The 19188-nt window shown below is 45.3% G+C and overlaps 1 protein-coding gene across 1 annotated transcript in view; it reads right to left on the bottom strand.

Moving 5' to 3' along the window:
* asl (argininosuccinate lyase) overlaps positions 1–11974 on the bottom strand; it is a 37291-nt gene extending 25317 nt beyond the window's left edge. The window contains exons 1-3 of the mRNA XM_069911520.1: positions 11782–11974; positions 3447–3641; positions 1694–1777 (exon numbers count right to left, since the gene is read on the bottom strand). Of these exons, the coding sequence (XP_069767621.1) occupies positions 1694–1777; positions 3447–3641; positions 11782–11796 (294 nt within the window). The 5' untranslated portion in view covers positions 11797–11974. The remainder of the gene's footprint in view (positions 1–1693; positions 1778–3446; positions 3642–11781) is intronic.
* Between the last annotated feature and the right edge of the window lie 7214 nt (positions 11975–19188).

Below are 19188 nucleotides of genomic sequence, written 5' to 3'. Positions count from 1 at the left end.
GACTCCAAAAGGGATTCCTAACTGCCTACTATATATTCCTTGCAATATGTACACAGTTTCCATGACCATTAAACTGACAGATTTAAGTTTTTATGATTGTCTCCAATGACTCTTCATGACAAGACTTAAGGAATTTCTAGATTATAAATTAGTTATCACACTTCTCAGATTTGGTAATTTAGGCTGAAGCCACCAAGAGAGTTCCTTCAAAATATGTATAGGCTATAGAACGAGTTGACGGAGAAGTGATAGAGGAGGATCCATTTACCACATTTAAAAGACGTGGACAGGTATGTGGATAGGAAAGGGTGAGGGGGATATGGGCCTAGTCCAGATCTGGGACTAGCCCAGATGGCAGCTTTGACAGCATGGACAGGTTAACCATTTCCGTGTTGTATATTTCTACAACTAACAGTCGTGCAAGGGAACAGGCCTGTCGTCATGGGGGTGGATGTTAGCAAAGATAAATATTAGGAGCTTTTGCTTTTTGAATGAGGAGTTAGAATACTAGTGGTCACCCTGAGGACATGGAAAGTGATGGATGAGCTGGAGGCCTTGACTAAATTGGGGAGCAGGTGATGGGCAGAAAGGGGGAGAGGGAGCCTCCAAAGGATGAAAAGTAAATGATGTACCTGCCTGACAACGGCTCCATTACAGCGTTGGATTAGAAAGATGTGGTTCACCCAGGAATGCTCAACAATGACCAACCCATCGAGGACAATATGCCTCATGGAATATTGCCTGGGAAAGTTGTTATTTCATGCATCCCATCCCTTCTCCCATGTGGAAATCATACTGGGTTGAGGGAGAAATCATACCCATCAGTGCCCAGAACCCAAAATAATTGTTGATGTATTTCACTCCAGTTGAATAAAAACTTAATGTTCAATCATAGCCTGATGCAAAATAAGGATTGAATTTCCAGGTGATGTTTTGTGGAATAACATTAAAGCTAAATGTTCCTTAAACATAATATTGAATATCATTTGGGAAATTTCCCTCACAAAATTAAGAATTAACATTGCATTAAACAATATACTTCACTTAATTCTCAGACTTATTTAATAGTAACACATAAACAAGCTCATTTATAAAGTGCATAAGCCTGATCTATTCAGAGGCCAGTGAACCAAGATGAATCAACAATTTAAACACACGCATACTTTGCTACCCAAAATATATAGGTCTGGTGCTTAGCAATAGATTTTACATGAACTTCCACAAGAATGTCTCTAATAGAATGAGCAAGTGAATCTAGTCAGGAGTTGCCATGCTACCATGAGCCCTATTAACCTCCAAAGGCAGTTAGAATTGGAAAGAATTAATGATTGTTTTACTTGGTAACAGATTTGTTGACTGATGTGGTAAACTCACATCCCAATCAGTTGTTTGTCATTGAAACTGCCCTCGATACTGGAACTCTTGATTATTCTATTTGACCGTATATTTTCCTGTGCCGATATGAATTTTGAAAAAATAAATGATTAAACTTATTACTTGAGATAAAAAATAACAGCTGCCAGCAAAATGATTTCAGATTCCTGTGGGAGAAAACCTGAATATTAGAAGAAGCAATCTGGATTATAAATTCTAACTGCATTTCCAAAATTACATCCATATATCCATGTAAAGTTCCATTCATTGCAACCTTGATCCCCGAGCACTGAAAAGATCACTGGTATGGTCATCTTACCTTTAATCTTCGTTCATGTGCTGTATGAATGTCTTCATCTTTTTCTTTGATAAGGAAAGTCCCTTTGCTCCATTCTTCAGAAATCTTAAAATGGTTTGAAACAAAAATCTTTTAGCACTGAATCTTACAATACATTGGTGTGCTCTTTCAACAAGAAAAATCCCATTTCCCTTCACAATGGCAGAGGACCAAGCTTTAATAAGATGTTTTTTAAAAAAAGGATAACAAATATCACACTCTGGTTCTAAGTTAAACACAGTTTTCAACAAGGCATAGGTTATTAAAGGAGATTTAATAGTGGTGTACTAATAATGGAGTATTTTAACAGACTATGTAAAAAAATTGTTTGAATAGCAAAATGGTCAGTAGAGGAAATGTACAGTTTTAAGGTAACCAGAAAAAAATGAAGATAGTGTGAACCTTTTTAAGCATTTGTTTCTATAATCTGAAATGATCTGCTTGTAGGTGTGTGGAGGATGACTCAACATCAACTTTCAAAGGAGAAAAAGTCCAGGAAGAAGCAAGAAACAGCAGGAAAGAGGGATTAACTGTTTTACTCTTCCAAAGGGCTGGAGGGTACAATTCTAGGACTTTATATTAATCACCTTTCTGCAAAATATTAATATTCACAGCACCAGTTAATGGTGCACATAACTAAGCTCAGAAAATATTCAGAACAATGAAAAAAAATTAAAGATTCACTAATAAGGGTAGGACCAGGATCAAAGTTGACTACAGTAGCTATGTGCAAATTAACAAACCTTAAAAGGTGCAGAGAATTGTCTATATTGATCTCAATGTGCAAGAGATAAAAAAAATTCATCTTGGATTTGTGAACCCAAACTCAGTGAACTGAAGATCAAGATTTTTCATCAGACCTGGTCTGAGAATGTGTCATCTCCAAAGCATTACAGAGACCTTGCTTTCCTGAACATCTACAGTCCAAATTCACTAATGATGAGCATTAAACTTCTCCATAACTGGAGATGTGCCTCAAACGAATCTTTCACCCCATAGCACGTGTGATTTAATTCTTCCAATGAAATAAGAAAAGTTTATTTCTTAATTAAAACAAATTGCAAAAAAATGCTTGCAGCAATAGTCCTGCCTTATGCAGTCTGTGTTGGGGCCTGAACTGACCTCTCATTGCATTGGTGAAGGATAAAGTCCTGGGATTTCATGCTCCAGCTACTCCATTTTGATTATAAGAAGTGGGAGCATAGCTAGGCCATCAAGTCTGTCCCATCATTCGAATCATGGCTGATACATTTTTTTTCTCTCAACTTCCATTTTCCGGCCTTCTCCTCTGTAATCTTTGACATCCTTCCTGATCAAGAACCCATCAACCTCCACAGCTGTCTGCGGCAATGAATTCCACAAATTCACCAACATCTGGCTGAAGAAATCTTTCCCATTTCTGTTCTAAAGTGTAATCACTTTATTCTGAAGCTGCGCCCTCGGGGAGCACCTATCAGAGAGTAACTATTGAGATTTGAAATGGAGTTGATAAACAGAGGTCAGAGAGTCAAAGAGAATAAGCGAGGGTTGGCATCTGCGCTGTCTCCAAATGCATTTTTCTAACTATTAAAATAAACTGGAAGTGGTTGGAGGGTTGTTGAAAATAAGCAAAAAATTCCACCTGAACTCCATGATGAGATTGCTTTTATTATGCACTGGTCCAGATAGTTATAGGTGAACAAGGAATGTAAACCTCTTTGATAGCAAGGCCGGTTCATGGCAAAGTTTTTCTTACCTTGTCCATTCCGTTTAGAATTTGATCCAATTCAGATTTTGTTAGCAACCCAGCCTTCTCCAAAGCTTTGGCATACGCCTTGCTTCCTTGAATATCTGCAGCTGACATTCTTTGATCGGTTAGAATGGAAGCATTAAACTTTTCCATAATCGGATCAATATTTCCGACAAATCTTCCACCCCATAGTTTAGTACCCTGGAGGCATAAAGTAAGTAGTATTTATGACATGCTTGCTTTTCAAAACAGAAGAATTTGTACACGTTATTACTCATTCACAAGACATACATTTGTATTTCACTGATTTGCATTTAGCTTTTACCCACAACAAATAAAAGGCTGGAGACATGGTGGTTGTAGTAAAAACAATGCTGGAGAAGTTCAGGAGGTAAGACAGTACACTTTATACAGCAAAGTTAAAGATACATTATCAACGTTTTGGGCATGAGCCCATATCAAGGTAAGGAAGAAAAGTCAGCAGGTGTCCGAACAAAAGGATGGGGGAGGGGCAGGAAATAATAGGTGGATAAGGGAGTGAGGACACAGCGGCAAGTCGGGGGAGGAGCAATGGCTTTGCGAATGGAGAGCGAAAGGGGTGGAGAGCCGGAGGAAAGAAGACAGAGGTAACGGGAAGGGAGGGAAAATGGCGAGATGGCTAGCAGAAACCGGAGAAGTCAATGTTAATACCGTCCAGTTGGAGAGTGCCCAGATGGAAAATCAAGTGCGGTTCCTCTAATTTACATGTGGTTTTGGTGGGAGAGTACACGCAGTCGTGGACGGGCATGCGAGTACGGGAGTGGGGCACAGAATTGAAATGGTCGGCCACTGGACGATCCCTGTCACTAAGGTGCTCAGAGAAGCGATCTCCCAGTCTGCGCCCAGTCTCTCCGATGTAGAGAAAGTCACAAAGGGAGCACCAGATGCAGTGAATCACTCTCCGGAAGTACACAAGTAGAGGTGCTGCTTCACTTGAAAGGATTGTTTGGGGCCCCAAATAGTGGGAGGAGGCAAGGGTGCAAATGTGGCACTTCCTGCAGGCGCAGAGGAAGCTGCTGGTGGGGGCGGGGGTTGGGGTGGGAAGGAATGAGTGGTCAAGGGAGTTACGGAGCGAGCTGTCCCTACAAAAGGCAGAAAGGGGAAGATGTATCTGGTGGTGGGATCATGTTGTAGGTGGCAGAAATTTTGAAGATATGTGCTGGATGAGGAGGACAGTGGGTGATAGGTAAGGATGAGGGGCATCCTGTGTTTGTTATGTCTAGGGGCAAAGGGGGCCAGGGCAGATGAGTGGGAAATGGAGGAGATGCTGGTAGAAAACACATATTTCAGAAGATCTGGACTGGAAGACCATTTTGGGAACAGATGCAGCGGGGACGGAGAAATTGTGAGAAGGGAATACCATCCTTGGAGGGAGTTGGGTGTGAGGATGTGCCGTCGAGGGACATAGTGGGAGATAGTGAAATATGCCTGTGACTGGAACAAATGGTTCATTAAATTCAATTAAAACTCGGCTTTAAAAGATGAAATTCTGCACTTTCCCACAGAAATGGGGATACCATTTTAGCAGCTGGCTCTGAGGTACAGCAGGGAAGGGTCAAGTCAGGCAGGACTAAAGTGAGAGGTAACTGAGAATTCCAGATTCATTACTCTCTGGGATTTAAAACATCTGTCTTAAATCTACTTGCATGAATCTTGAGGCTATGTCCCCTAATGTGGTGACGTTTGCTGTCATCCAATCTGCTGGAACCTGCTCATGGTCCAGAGAATTTTGGTAAATGATCAAATTACCTTTACTATAACTTCTTCTCTTTCTTGGAGTACCCTGGGATTCATTCCATCAGACGAGGGGACTCAGAAACTATCTTTAAGCTCTCTAATTTACAGGACTACCTCTTTATTGCTACTGATTGTATCAAGGTCCTAACTTTCCATCACAAAAAACAAAATGGCAGCGCTGCCATTGGTGTGGGCATGGAAATGTCAGGAGCAGAGACACAGCGTGCTCCGCAGGATCCTACCCCCTGGTCTTAACACTGACGGCTCTGCATAGGCTTTAAACAGCCTGCTAAAGGAGCAGAAGGTGTTTTGTTTTTAAAAATCCTGCACCCACAAGGTCCGGGGCCAAGATGGTGGCAACTGTGCTGGGCAGCGTACCACAAGGGGTTGGAGACTCCGGGGGTGGGGGGGGGGGAAAGCAGCAGATTGGTGCAGGGCACCAATTGAGAAGGAGCAGCACCCAAGACGAACCTACAGGATGGTGACCACGAACCAGTGGCTGAAAGGCCCACACAGAACATGGGCTGTTGGTGACTTGCATCTGAAGGATCCACACGGGCTGCAGTCTGCTGCAACGGGCTCATGGAAACCAGTTATTGGCACCAGGATTTAAGGTGCAACAGTGGATCGATCGCCTCTTGGGGAACAAGATTGGGTTAGCAACTGAAGTGTCAGTGCTATGGGTTCACTGATCTTGACTCCATTAGTTTTAAAATAGTTATGGAAAGTCCACAAGTTAAAGTCCTTAAATGGGGCAATTCAGCAGGAAATGGTAATTGACTGGAAGCAGATGTTTAAAAGGGGACAGACAGAAAGTGGGTGGTTTTTAAAAGGTAAGCAAGAGTTCAGGCACTGCATATTTGGATGAAGAGTGAAGGTGGTAAATAGAAATTGATGAGTGATTCTGAGACTCTGGCCAAGAAAAATGGAGGCTTACGTCAGATTTACGAAATTTACTCTCTCGAGTACAGGAAGTGTGGGAGTATTCTTAAGAGGGAAATGAGCAGGGCAAAAAGTAGACGAAATGGAGCTGGCAGACAGAACAAAGGATTCTACAGGTACAAGAAAAATGGCAACAAGGGAGAGATTTGATTAATCGATCCCATTAAGTATCCACAAGGCCGTCTTTGTGTGGAGCCATAGGAAGGATTTTGAATAAATACTTTTCATCAGTCTTTACTGTGGAGGAGATCGTGGAAGCCATGAATATTGGATGAAACAAGTGGTGAGGCACTGAACCATGTCAGAACTGCCAACCCTGGAGCGCTCCAAAGTGGATAAATCCGCAGGGTTTAACGACGTGTTTCCTTGCTGGGGAAAAAAATTGCGGAGACCCTCGCTGAGATATTTTCATCATTAGCCTATGCCAGCAGACTGGAGAGTGTCTAATGTTGTGCTTTTTTTTAATAAAAAGGGCAGCGAGGACAAGCCAGAGAACTACAGACCAGCGAGCTTGATGTCAGATGTGAGAAAAATCACTGGTGGGGATTCTGAGAAATAGGAGCTACCAATGTTTGTTGAATCAGAGACTGATTGGAGGTAGTCGGCATGGCAGATCATTTCTGAAGGATGTGATTGTTTTTTGGTAGAGGTGACCAAGAGAACTGATGAGGGCAAGGCACTCGACAATGTACATATGGACTTTAGTAAGGCTTTTGAAAAGGTCCCACATGGGAGGTTAGTCTGCAAAGCTAAATCACATGGGATCCAAGCTGAGCTAGTCCTCTGGATTGGTTCAGTGGAAGGAGGTAAAGGGTAGATATGGAAGGATGCTCATCTAATGTAGTGTGCCATTTGGTTTGATATTGGATCCACTGCTATTTGTTATCTATATTAACAATTAGATGGCAACGTGGAACTCTTGATTAGTAAAGTTGTGGATGACAACCAAAATTGGTGGTGTAGTGGTCAGTGAGAGGGATATCAAAGTTTACAACAGAATCTAGATCAGTTGGGTAGGTGGGCCAAAGAGTGGCAAATAGTATTTAACTCTGACAAGTATGACCTGTTGGACTTTCATCAGTCCCAGGACTGGCATTATGAATAGGAGGGCCCTGGAGAGTGCTGTAGAACGAGGGTACAGGTGCATAGTTCCTCAAAAGTGGCAATTTTGGTGATTGAAGTGGTGAAGGATTAGTGGAACACAGGAGATTTACCAGGATGTTACCTGGATTGGAAAATAAGTCTTATGAGGCAAGGTTATCAGAATTGGGACTCTTTTTTTCCTTTAGAGCACAGAAGGATGAGAGGAGACTTAATAGAGGTCTACAAGATTATGACAGACATAAATAGGATGGACAGCCAGCATCCATTTCCCAGGGCAGGAATACCAAACACCAGAGGACAGGAGTACAAAGTGAAGGGAGGGACGTGTAGGGGAGACATTGGGGGAAATCTAAAAAACAAAACGCAGTTATGGATGCCTGGAATGCCTTGCCAGGGATGGTGGCGGAGGCTTAAACATTAGGGGTTTATAAAAGGGTCTGAGACAGGCACATGGATGGAAGAAAAATAGAGGGTTACAGGGTAGGGAGGGTTTAGTACTTTTTTTAAAGGAAGGAATATATGGGTCAGCACAACATTGAGGGCTGAAGGGCCTGTACTGTGCTGTATTGTTCTACAAAGGCATTTGACATGCTGGTCTTCATTGGGTGGGATATAGAGTACAAAAATTGGGAACCCATGATTCAGCTGTACAAGGTGTTGGTGAGACCATTCTCAGAGTACTGTGTGCAGATCTGGTCGCCCAGTTACAGGAAGGATAAAACTGAAAGGGGTGCAAAGGAGGATGTTGCAGACAGAAAATGTTGTGGTATAGGGAGAGGTAGGATAGGGTGGGTCTTTACTCTCTCAAGCGAAGCAGACTGACTTGTAGAGGTTTATAACATCACGAGTGGCACGGATAAAATGAATGCTCGTAGTTTAAGTAGATTATTCCAGAACTAAAGGGAATAAGTTTAAGGTGAGAGGGGAAAGATTTAGTGACCAGAAGGAATTATTTTTCACTCAAGATCGTGGGCCGCATCTGGAATGAGCTGCCAGAGGATGCCATAGAAACAGACAAATTAACAGCATTCAAAAGACATTTGGATGGATTTATGCCTAGAATGGACTCAGAGGGATAAGGACCAAGTACAGACAAATAGGATTAACCCAGAATATCACATTGGTTGGTGTGAACTAAATGGGCAGGAGTTATTCTATGCCGTATGACTTCGACGCAATTACGGGCAGTCTCCGTGTTATGAACTCCCGGGTTACGAACAATTCGTACTTACAGACAGGGTGTTCCCCAATTCGTGCATGCGCATAAATGTGCCCCAATTTACACGTGTGCATAAATGCGCATTATGTTACTAAATAAAAACTGTTTCCCTTGCGTACAAATTCAGCTTATGAACAGAACTCGCTCGTAACCTGGGGACTGCCTGTATTAGATTATTTTGTATTATTGATTCGAAATAGGTGATGGTTTCGGGTGAAAAATGATAGGCTGCATATGCTGTGATTGTAGTAAATACACCAAAATGCTGGAGGAACAGATGCTTTTCACCATCTATAAGAGACAAAGATGTATTCCCGACATCCTAACATCGAAGTACTCGAGATGCCAGAGGCCAACAGCATCGAATCCACGCTGCTGAAGATCCAACTGCGCTGGGTAGGTCACGTCTCCAGAATGGAGGACCATCGCCTTCCCAAGATCGTGTTATATGGAGAGCTCTCCACTGGCCACCATGACAGAGGTGCACCAAAGAAGAGGTACAAGGACTGCCTAAAGAAATCTCTTGGTGCCTGCCACATTGACCACCGCCAGTGGGCTGATCTCGCCTCCAACCGTGCATCTTGGCGCCTCACAGTTCGGCGGGCAGCAACCTCCTTTGAAGAAGACCGCAGAGCCCACCTCACTGACAAAAGACAAAGGAGGAAAAACCCAACACCCAACCCCAACCAACCAATTTTCCCTTGCAACCGCTGCAACCGTGTCTGCCTGTCCCGCATCGGACTTGTCAGCCACAAACAAGCCTGCAGCTGACGTGGACATTACCCCTCCATAAATCTTCGTCCGCGAAGCCAAGCCAAAGAAGAAAAAGACTCCTTCAAGGGTAAAAAAATCAGAAAAGGCAGAAGTAGGATAATATCAGAAAGTCTCAGAATCCAAACAATGGGGGAGGAATCCAAACTAACAAAAGGTGTTAATTGCATACAAGGGTGAAAGGAGACAGGGAATGGAGAGAGAATGGAGATGGGGGGGGAGGGGAGGTATTAGGCCATCCAGTTGGAGGGTGGCTGGTCAGATGAGATCTTGTTCCTCCAATTTACGGGTGGTCTCTGGCAGTGTACGAGACTGTGGACAGATGTATTGTCAAGGGAACGAAAGCCAGAGAAGTCAATATTAATGCCATCCGATTGGAGAGTGCCCAATTGGAATTTGAGGGGTTTCCCAGTTACATCACCAGTACTGTGTACACCATAGGTCTACCTATTTAAGGAAGGACTTTAATGCATTGGAAAAAAGTTCAGAGAAGGTCACCAGCTGTGAAATGTTAGGCTTCATTTTGTTTAGAAATGAGAGGTGATTTTATTGAAACAAAATAAAGGAATGAGGGATCTTTAGCAATGAAGTCGACAGGAGGTTTGGGGATCAGCGTTTAAAAATAGAGATAACCATTAACAAAAGAGATAAAGTGAGTTTTTAATCCCTCAATCTTTAGTACTTGCTTCTTCATCAGTTGGTGGCAGCGCTATCCGAATATTCTAAAGGCAAACGCTAGATAGATTCTCGATAATGAAGTGGTGAAGCATCTCTGCAGTTGGTCATGAGGCCAGAGTACGGGATCATTAGATGGATCAGATCAACCATGATATTAAATGGCAGAACAGGCTCAAAAAGAGTGAGCGGGCCCTCTCTGTAGCTATAACATACTCATTGAGTGGGAGAATTGCCAACAGCAGTGGGTTTTTTTCTTTCCACTCACATACCACTTGAAGTAATCCCTATACCATTGGTGCTCTGTGATTAGTAAGGGATTGCTTAAGGTGGTATGTGAGTGGAAAGAACAAGAATGAAAACCAGTTTTAATCCTACCTAATTGACCTGTTTCATCACTCCAAAGGAAATGGGGCAATCACAATTTTCTCAAGCAAAATATTTCACTAACAATTGGATCTAGAGCAGTGATTCTCAACACCCACCCCCCCCCCCCCACATCCCACCTTAAGCAATCCCTTACTCATCACAGAGCACCCATGGCCTAGGGATGACTTAAAGTGGTGTGTGGGCGGAAAGAAAAAGATTTGAAAACCACTTGCTTCTCTCCAACTTCCTAAAAATCTAACATGCATTGCAAAACATTATGGAACGGCCCATTACCCCATTACTTATTTCCATGACCATTCAAGTAACATGGAATAGATGGGAGGCGGGGGGCTGAAAACAAATAATGACATCTGCATTCATTTGGAATTGGGGTTTCTTGCGAGAGGCACAAGAAGCAAATGATCACGGGACAGGACAGTGCAGGCCCTTCGGCCCTAGATGTTGTGCCAGCCCACATATCCCTTAAAAAAAGGGAATGGACGGTAAAGCAAATCATGCAATTCTAAAAATAACAGAATAGAAATCAGGGGACGTGGCTTCTGGATTTTAGTGCCGTTCGGGAACGCATTGAGGCCGGATGCCCACCCACGTTGGGAGTCCCCACTGAGGGGACTGCCTCCCACCACGGCTGGAGAGGGGGGGGACGGGACCCACATTCATCTGATGAGCAGGTGAGGAACGATCGCCGTCCCCACTCAGACCGAAGTTGGTCAAGTTTTTTAATGGGGACGGGACGGGGGACGGGACACACGAGGGACACGGGCACGGGGGGCCGGGGGCCGGGGGACCGGGGGACACGGGGACGGGGGACCGGGGGACCGGGGGACACGGGGGACACTGGGGACCGGGGGACACTGGGGACGGGGGACACGGGGACGGGGGACACGGGGACGGGGGACACGGGGGACACGGGGACCGGGGGACGGGGGACCGGGGGACACGGGGACCGGGGGACAGGGGGACCGGGGGACACGGGGACCGGGGGACACTGGGGACCGGGGACCGGGGACCGGGGGACACGGGGACGGGGGACGGGGGACCGGGGGACACGGGGACCGGGGGGCCGGGGGCCGGGGGACCGGGGGACACGGGGACGGGGGACCGGGGGACCGGGGGACACGGGGGACACTGGGGACCGGGGGACACTGGGGACGGGGGACACGGGGACGGGGGACACGGGGACCGGGGGACGGGGGACCGGGGGACACGGGGACCGGGGGACACGGGGACCGGGGGACGGGGGACCGGGGGACCGGGGGACCGGGGGACCGGGGGGCCGGGGGACACTGGGGACCGGGGACGGGGGACACGGGGACGGGGGACCGGGGGACACGGGGACCGGGGGACACGGGGACCGGGGGACACGGGGACCGGGGGACACGGGGACCGGGGGACACGGGGACCGGGGGACACGGGGGGCCGGGGGACCGGGGGGCCGGGGGACGGGGGGACGGGGGACCGTACCTCTGCGTTGGCCATTTCTGCCGCTGAACTTCAGGGAGGCTGTGAGAGCAGAAGCGCCCTGCTCGACCCTTAATAGTCACCGCCCCGAAAGGCTCCGGCTCCCGATCCCGATCCCGATCCCGATCCCGATCCCGCTCCCGCTCCCGTCCACCTCCCGCCGCCGCCGCGTCTCAGCCCAGAGCCGGGATGCGGAATAAATACTCTCCCGTCCGCAGAGCCCGCTGGCGGCTGGAGTACGAGGGCTGTGTGTCCGCTACCGCCGCCTGCCGTTCCCCTCCCACCTCCGAAATGTACGGGGGGGGGGGGGGGGGGGGGGGGCTGCGGTGTCCGGAGGAGAAGGCAGCAGGTGCCCGACCGGCGCGGGGCCACCACGTCTCTGTCCTCGCCACGACCTTCATCACTTTCCTTCCCTGCCGCCTCCGCTTATTTTCCTTCCAGCTTTCCGCTTGTGTCTCCATCTTCTCACTTCGCACCGTGTCCAAAGACGTGATTTGCGGTTTTCGGAGTCTCAACACAGAACCGACATTTCGGGCTGGAGCCCGTCATCAAGGTTGACGGGCGTCCGAACGAAAGAGTGGGGGAGGCCTACTTCAGGGGTTTTAGCTCCTGTCGGCAGTGGCCCGGTGGTGGGGGGGATGTCCGCTGTGGACGAATCCACCTGACTTTGCCCTGGCCGCCACACTTAACCATTCTCTGCCCGGACATGACCGCTGCCACCTTCATCCAAGCCTTGTGCAAACTGTTTTTGGACTAGTTAAAATTTTAAAACCACAATACATTCAAGCGAGCTCCTTCGCCATTTTGTCAATTCTTGGCAAGGGCAAAGCGTTCAATTCCGTGTATTGATTGATTGTGTATGAATAATGCCCGCACGTTTGGTTCTTGTGCCACTTGGGCTCACCTTGGTGATATGCATTGGACTGACAATAACCACATCAGCAGTGCGAGTATAAGACAGCTTCAATAAACTAATGTACACTAAGAGGTCTTGTCTCTCTGCAAGACGAACCCGGAAGGCTAGACTGTAGCTCTGGACTGCTTTATAGACAAGGTCACCAGGATGACCTATTAGATTGTACTGACAATAACCACACCAGCAGTGCAAGTATAAGACAGCTTCAATAAACTAATAGGTACACTAAGAGGTCTTGTCTCTCTGCAAGACAAACCTGGAAGTCTAGACTGTAGCTCTGGACTGCTTTATATACAACAGGGGTGTCAAACTCAAATTCACAAAGGGCCAAAATTAAAAACTTGGACTAAGTCGTGGGCCAAACTAAATATTTATTGAAAATTTTCAACAACATCTGCATGTTTTCTCTTCTTTCAAGATATGTAATGTTAAACTTTTTCTTATTAAAATAAATGTTTAATAATAGTTTTGGTTAAACTCTTTCCAGAAGAAGCATTAACAAATGAGAAATAAAATATTCAATAAATAATATTTCTCTATAGCCTTTAAGCTCCTTTTAAATGGTTTTTTTTACAAGCCAACAAGTCAAAAAAAAACAACTTGCTTCAATGAAAATCCAATCTTTCAACTATGAACAGTCCAAAGTTAACCAAAGAAAATATTAATCCAAGCTTAGCTTGCTACACTGTGATTTACTCTGATGCACGTGGGTCTAAACCAGATACTTGGCATCTCTTCTTCGATACAAGTTCATCACACTCTGGGGTCAGAGTTTGCCTCCCACCTGTCTTGAAAGGTCCTGTTTTCTGTCTTTCGTTTGGCCATTTTTCGTAAGGGGTTTATTACATGCGAGTTAGGCGACAGGTCGCAGATGCTAATAAAAGTAAAGAGAGGAGGTGGGGCGATTAGCAGGCTGAGGGGCCGGCGCCAATGCATTTGCAAAGCATTCTGGGATTTGTAGTATTAGCTGTGCATGCGCTATACTGGCGCGGCGGCCAGCGGGCCAGCTCTAATACATATCTGATATGATCTTGCGGGCCAAATATAATTATATCATGGGCCAAATTTGATGTACAAGGTCACCGGGATGATCCTGGTGGCCTAGTGGTGTAATTACATATCACCACATGCACATCTCAATTATGCCTTTTATTTTCAGAAGTTTCCTCTGCAATGAAGTCCTGCTCATTTCTGCTAAAGCATCTTGATTGGCAGGAATCGGTTTACAGCTTGGTGATAAGTTTGGAAAACTTCTATTTTTGCTGCTGTCCGTGCACTATTCACAGTGAGCTCAGACAAGTTTCCCGTTTCCAAATGCCACACTCAGATGCTGACGCTGGAAATCCTGGCCTTTTACCATTCACAGTCACACGGGTTGCGGCTTGAGCGAGTCCTTGTGGCACATTAGTAAGTGTTGCCAGTACCTGAGAATTGACCACTGTTGCCACTGAGCTTGGTGAGGCCTTAGATTTGCACACCCGGGCATAATGTCCCTCGGCACATTTATTACAATTAGCCTCGCATGCTGGACAGTTATCCCGTGAATGGTAAGAGAAACCACAGAAGAAACATTTCCATTTTGAATTATGAGTGGCTGGTTTCTCAAGAGCAACTGGAAGGTCTTCGGGCAGCCCTGGTAAAGAATTCTTCTCGCATACCTGTAGTATCTGTGATGGTTCAGGGTTCACGACTGCAGCTGGATGGGCCTCCAGGGTAGGATATGCATCACCATTGCATTGAGCTACATCTAACGCAGTTGTTTAGTTACAATCAGTCTATAAGTCACTTGTTTGTTTTCTAAGAAATGTTGGCATATTGCAGGTGAGGCAACTCGCTGATGCCTGGTAGCCAGTAAATGTCTGGCAAAAATCTCATTGGGAGTCTTCACATGTGTCCAACTTAAAAATAGCTGAGTCAATGCAGCTCACACAGCCTAATAGTGTTCTGTACTTGTTCGGTATCTTATCCCCATAGTCGTCGACATAGTTCATGAAAATCATACGGCAGCGTCGCCAATCCTTGGCAGCTTTCTCACTCTTGGGGTCAATGACTAAGTACTTGGGCCTCCACGCTGTCCCCATGCTTGTCAATTTAGTTGAGTAAATTGTTGTGAGAATAAAAATCTTGGTGGCTGCTTTCCAAGCTTTGCTCAACTTAATTGTACAGTTACAGTGAGAGAATTTAAAAGGCACAAGGCAACAGCTAGAAGCTAATTGGATGAAGAACAATTAAGAATAACTTTGTAATATTACAGGTGAAGTTGAAAAATAAAGGGTGGGCTGGAGGTGTAACCTGACACTGCCATCATCAACATGGCTTCCAGCAGATACCCATAAGTCTGTACAGCTGGGATTTCCCTGAGGGACAACCTTCAAAATCGCCAATGCCAAAACTTTGGGCAGCTGCTTGTGGCTTGTGTTATGACTAAAGCTGTCAAGAAGGAAGCAGCTCCAATATGCCCCTTCATTTTCTACGATCAACTGAAAAACCTCACAAAGATAAGCGTATACAGAGCCGTTGTCATACCCACACTCCTGTTCGGCTCCGAATCATGGGTCCTCTACCGGCATCACCTACGGCTCCTAGAACGCTTCCACCAGCGTTGTCTCCGCTCCATCCTCAACATTCATTGGAGCGCTTTAATCTCTAACGTCGAAGTACTCGAGATGGCAGAGGTCGACAGCTGAAGATCCAGCTGCGCTGGGTGGGTCACGTCTCCAGAATGGAGGACCATCGCCTTCCCAAGATCGTGTTATATGGCGAGCTCTCCACTGGCCACCGTGACAGAGGTGCACCAAAGAAAAGGTACAAGGACTGCCTAAAGAAATCTCTTGGTGCCTGCCCCATTGACCACCGCCAGTGGGCTGATATTGCCTCAAACCGTGCATCTTGGCGCCTCACAGTTTGGCGGTGTTAGGTCTGCTTTGTTCATGAATGAGTGAGTCAGACACCAGACTGAGTCGAAATCAAGGTTCTTTGTTCTTTATTACCGGATTGTAACACTTGCAACTAACAGTGTTAGTTGGAGAAGGCGCATTCTGCCGTTATCAGCAAGTGGTGTTTTTTATATACCTTAGGATACGTACTTAGTAAATTATCATACCATGACATTGTCCAATGAATAAACTGTTGCTATCCTTCTCTGCTAGTTTCCTGCACATCAATTTGTCATCCCCACTCTTATCTTGAGAGTACAAGGTCACAACTGCATCTTGTTACGGCCCAGCACTGGGTGACTCCTTCTACATTCCCAGCTCATGATGTTTTTACCTAACAGCGGGCAGCAACCTCCTTTGAAGAAGACCGCAGAGCCCACCTCACTGACAAAAGGCAAAGGAGGAAAAACCCAACACCCAACCCCAACCAACCAATTTTCCCCTGCAACCGCTGCAACCGTGTCTGCCTGTCCCGCATCGGACTTGTCAGCCACAAACGAGCCTGCAGCTGACGTGGACATTTACCCCCTCCATAAATCTTCGCGAAGCCAAGCCAAGCCAAAGAAAGATTAAAGTGAAAGGAGTAAAACACAAAGTCTGCAGGCATGGTGATTGAAGTGAAAACACAATGCTGTAGAAACTTAGCAGGTCAAACAGCTTAATTTATGCAGCCTTGATATTTTGACAATGCTGGACTAATAGATCTTCCAGAATAGTGATAATTACCCAATTCAGTTCCTATTTTCACATGTTACACAACAGTTTAATAAATATTCCAGAGAATGCACTGATTTTAAAGGGAGCACAAGTCTTCTGAATCTTTGCTCCGGTCACAGCCTTTGCTTGCTCTCTGGATCCCACTGTAGTAAGAGAGTCAGATGTCAAAAGTTCAGGATTTCTGACAAAGCAGATGCCAGATAATTGGAGTTTTGCTGTGTATAACTGACAAGAGCTCTCGGATGCAGAGAGTCCTGGTATATGATTAATATAAGGACAGAAAGTGATGGTAAAGTTGATAAAAGTTATTGCTTAGTTTTTCAGAGAAAAATATACTAGAAGGGTTAGATTTCAGTGAAACACGATCTGGCCAGCAGTATCTTGCACAATACTGATCTTATTAAGGAAGTATCTGAATGCATGAATAGGAATTTAGAGAAGGTTTTACACTACAACTTATTATATTACAGGTTTTAATGTTGAAGTTTTTAATGCATTAAAACCTGTATTGCAACAAGATGTCTCGTAAGAAAAGTTGGATAGGCTAGCTTTGTGTCCTCATGCGGAAATTAGTTTAGAAAAGTGAGTCGGGACCTGCTAGCAGCATATAGAATCTCTGCAGCCTTGCCAGGGTGGGTGTGAAGAGGCTGTTTCTTGTGAGAGAATCTACAATTATGAAACACTATTTACAAAATGTTGGAACCTGTTCAGATTACATCGATGAGGTACACACTTATTTTGAGGATTGTGAATATTTGAAACTCTCTTACTCAAAAGGATGGTGGAGGCAGAGGTTTTGAATATATTTAACTCAGAGGTAGACAGTTGGGATGGGGGAGAGGGGGTGTCCTAAATGTACCACAGGTCAGTGAGTTTGCAAAGTTGATGTTACCTCAGAACAGCAGTGACGTGATTAATTGGCTCAGGAGGTTTGGTGGCCTCCTAATTGCCTCCTTATTTATGTTTGTTTGATTGTTTATTTGTCAGCATTGTAATGTTATTTAATTTTTTTTGTCATCTCTAAAATAGCCATCCTCAACAGGGGTCATGTGCCCCCATTGTGGGGAGGGGGGGTGGGCACAGTACATTCAAGTGGGGCCACAGACCAAAATCATAAAATGATTTCACCTCAGTATGGAAGAAACCAGCTAAACTTGACTGGTTCACGGGGAAGGGTGGCCATAAACTTTTAGCAGAATCCTAAGCGGGTAAAAGTCAAGCATTTATTTTTGCCAAATAAAGTATTGATTCATAGCCTAATGCAGTGGTTCTCAACCTTTTTCCCCACTCACATAGCACTTTAAGTAATCCCTATGCCATCAGTGCTATGTGATTGCTTCAGGTGGTATATGGGTGAGATCCATTTGATCCAAATGGATCACTGCTCTAGATCCATTTGTTACTGAAATATTCTGCCTGAGAAAAATTGTCATTAGCCCATTTCCTTTGGAGTTATGAAACCATACACATAACGAGTCAATTAGATACGATTAAAACAGTGGTTTCCTTTCCACTCACATCCAACCTTAAGCAATCCCTTAATAATCACAGAGCATTTATGGCATAGGGATTGCTTAAGGTGGCATGTGAGTGGAAATAAAAAGTTTGAAAACTACTGGCCTAATGCATCTCTCTGCCTACATAAACAAAACTATCGAAGGGCGTGCCTTGTGAAGCTATATCTCCCTACAGTTTATTTTTCTTTCCAAGATTCTCATTGGATTGAGGAGGGTCTGAGGTCATCTATAATACATTTGGTCATTTAGTGCCAGAGGTTACGATTCACCAGTGTTGGGCAATTTAAATGCAAGTATCAGGCATCCAAATCAAACCACGGACCAAGCTCTGCTGGAATTCCACAGCGCCATAGTGGAATTCTTCTATTGGATCCCTGTCCAGATTCAAAGCCCCCATTGATTTGGGTTAATAGTTGAAGGTATATTACTTAAAAAGATTATTTTGCTTTTGTTTAATATTTTAATTTATGATAGATATTCAATTTTAATAGTTTTTACACTTTTCTGAAAGTCAGGCAGAGGGAAGAGGGAAGGGAATGCATGGTTGGGGAAAGGTGTCAGTTCCAGGTGACCAACTCAGACTAGCATATTTCACCTCAATCATTAAGGAATCTTCAAACTTTTATGACATTGGGAGTCACGTGATGGAGTAGTGGCCAGTCAGGTAAAACAAGCCCTCTCCAGAAAAAAAATTAGTAAAAGACAAAGCTCAACAAAAATAAAATATAAGAAATAGAAGATAAAGTTACAGAGAAGAGAAAGAAGATGGCACCCAAGAAGTAGAAAGTAAAAACAACCGAAAAAAAAGAAAAGTAATCGGAGAAGAAAGAAGAAGGACTTACCTGCACGAAGGAACAGGGAGCTGTGGTGTTGATGAGCGACCGATCCCCGAGGCTGGTGCCTGCCCTGCGGAGTCGCGACTTACCGACCGGTGGACTTCAAAAATGGCTCTCGGAGCCAAACAAAAGTGCACAACTGCGCAATCAAAGGAAAAAGAAGACACCGACAGGAGGGGGGCTCAGCAGAGGAGCAGGCTGCCACAGTGCGCTCAGCTGGAGGATGAAGATGGCGGCAGGGGAGGGAGCGAGGAAACAGATGAGGGAGAAAGATGGAGGGGTGACCGACAAGAGGATCAACAGCAAGAGGCCTGACAGATGGGCAGCCCAGGAGGGGAGGACCAACAGCAAGAGGCCCAGCAAGAGGAAGTCCGACAAAGAGATATAAGCAGCTCATCAGGAAAAACAGAAGAGACACAGACACAAAGAAGAGAAGAAAAAGACACAAACACAGGTACAGACAGAGAAGAGGAAGAAGAAGACCAAGA

This window comes from Narcine bancroftii, chromosome 14 (genome assembly GCF_036971445.1).
Source record: "Narcine bancroftii isolate sNarBan1 chromosome 14, sNarBan1.hap1, whole genome shotgun sequence".
NCBI lineage: Eukaryota > Metazoa > Chordata > Chondrichthyes > Torpediniformes > Narcinidae > Narcine > Narcine bancroftii.
This window is presented reverse-complemented; position numbering and strand designations above follow the sequence as displayed.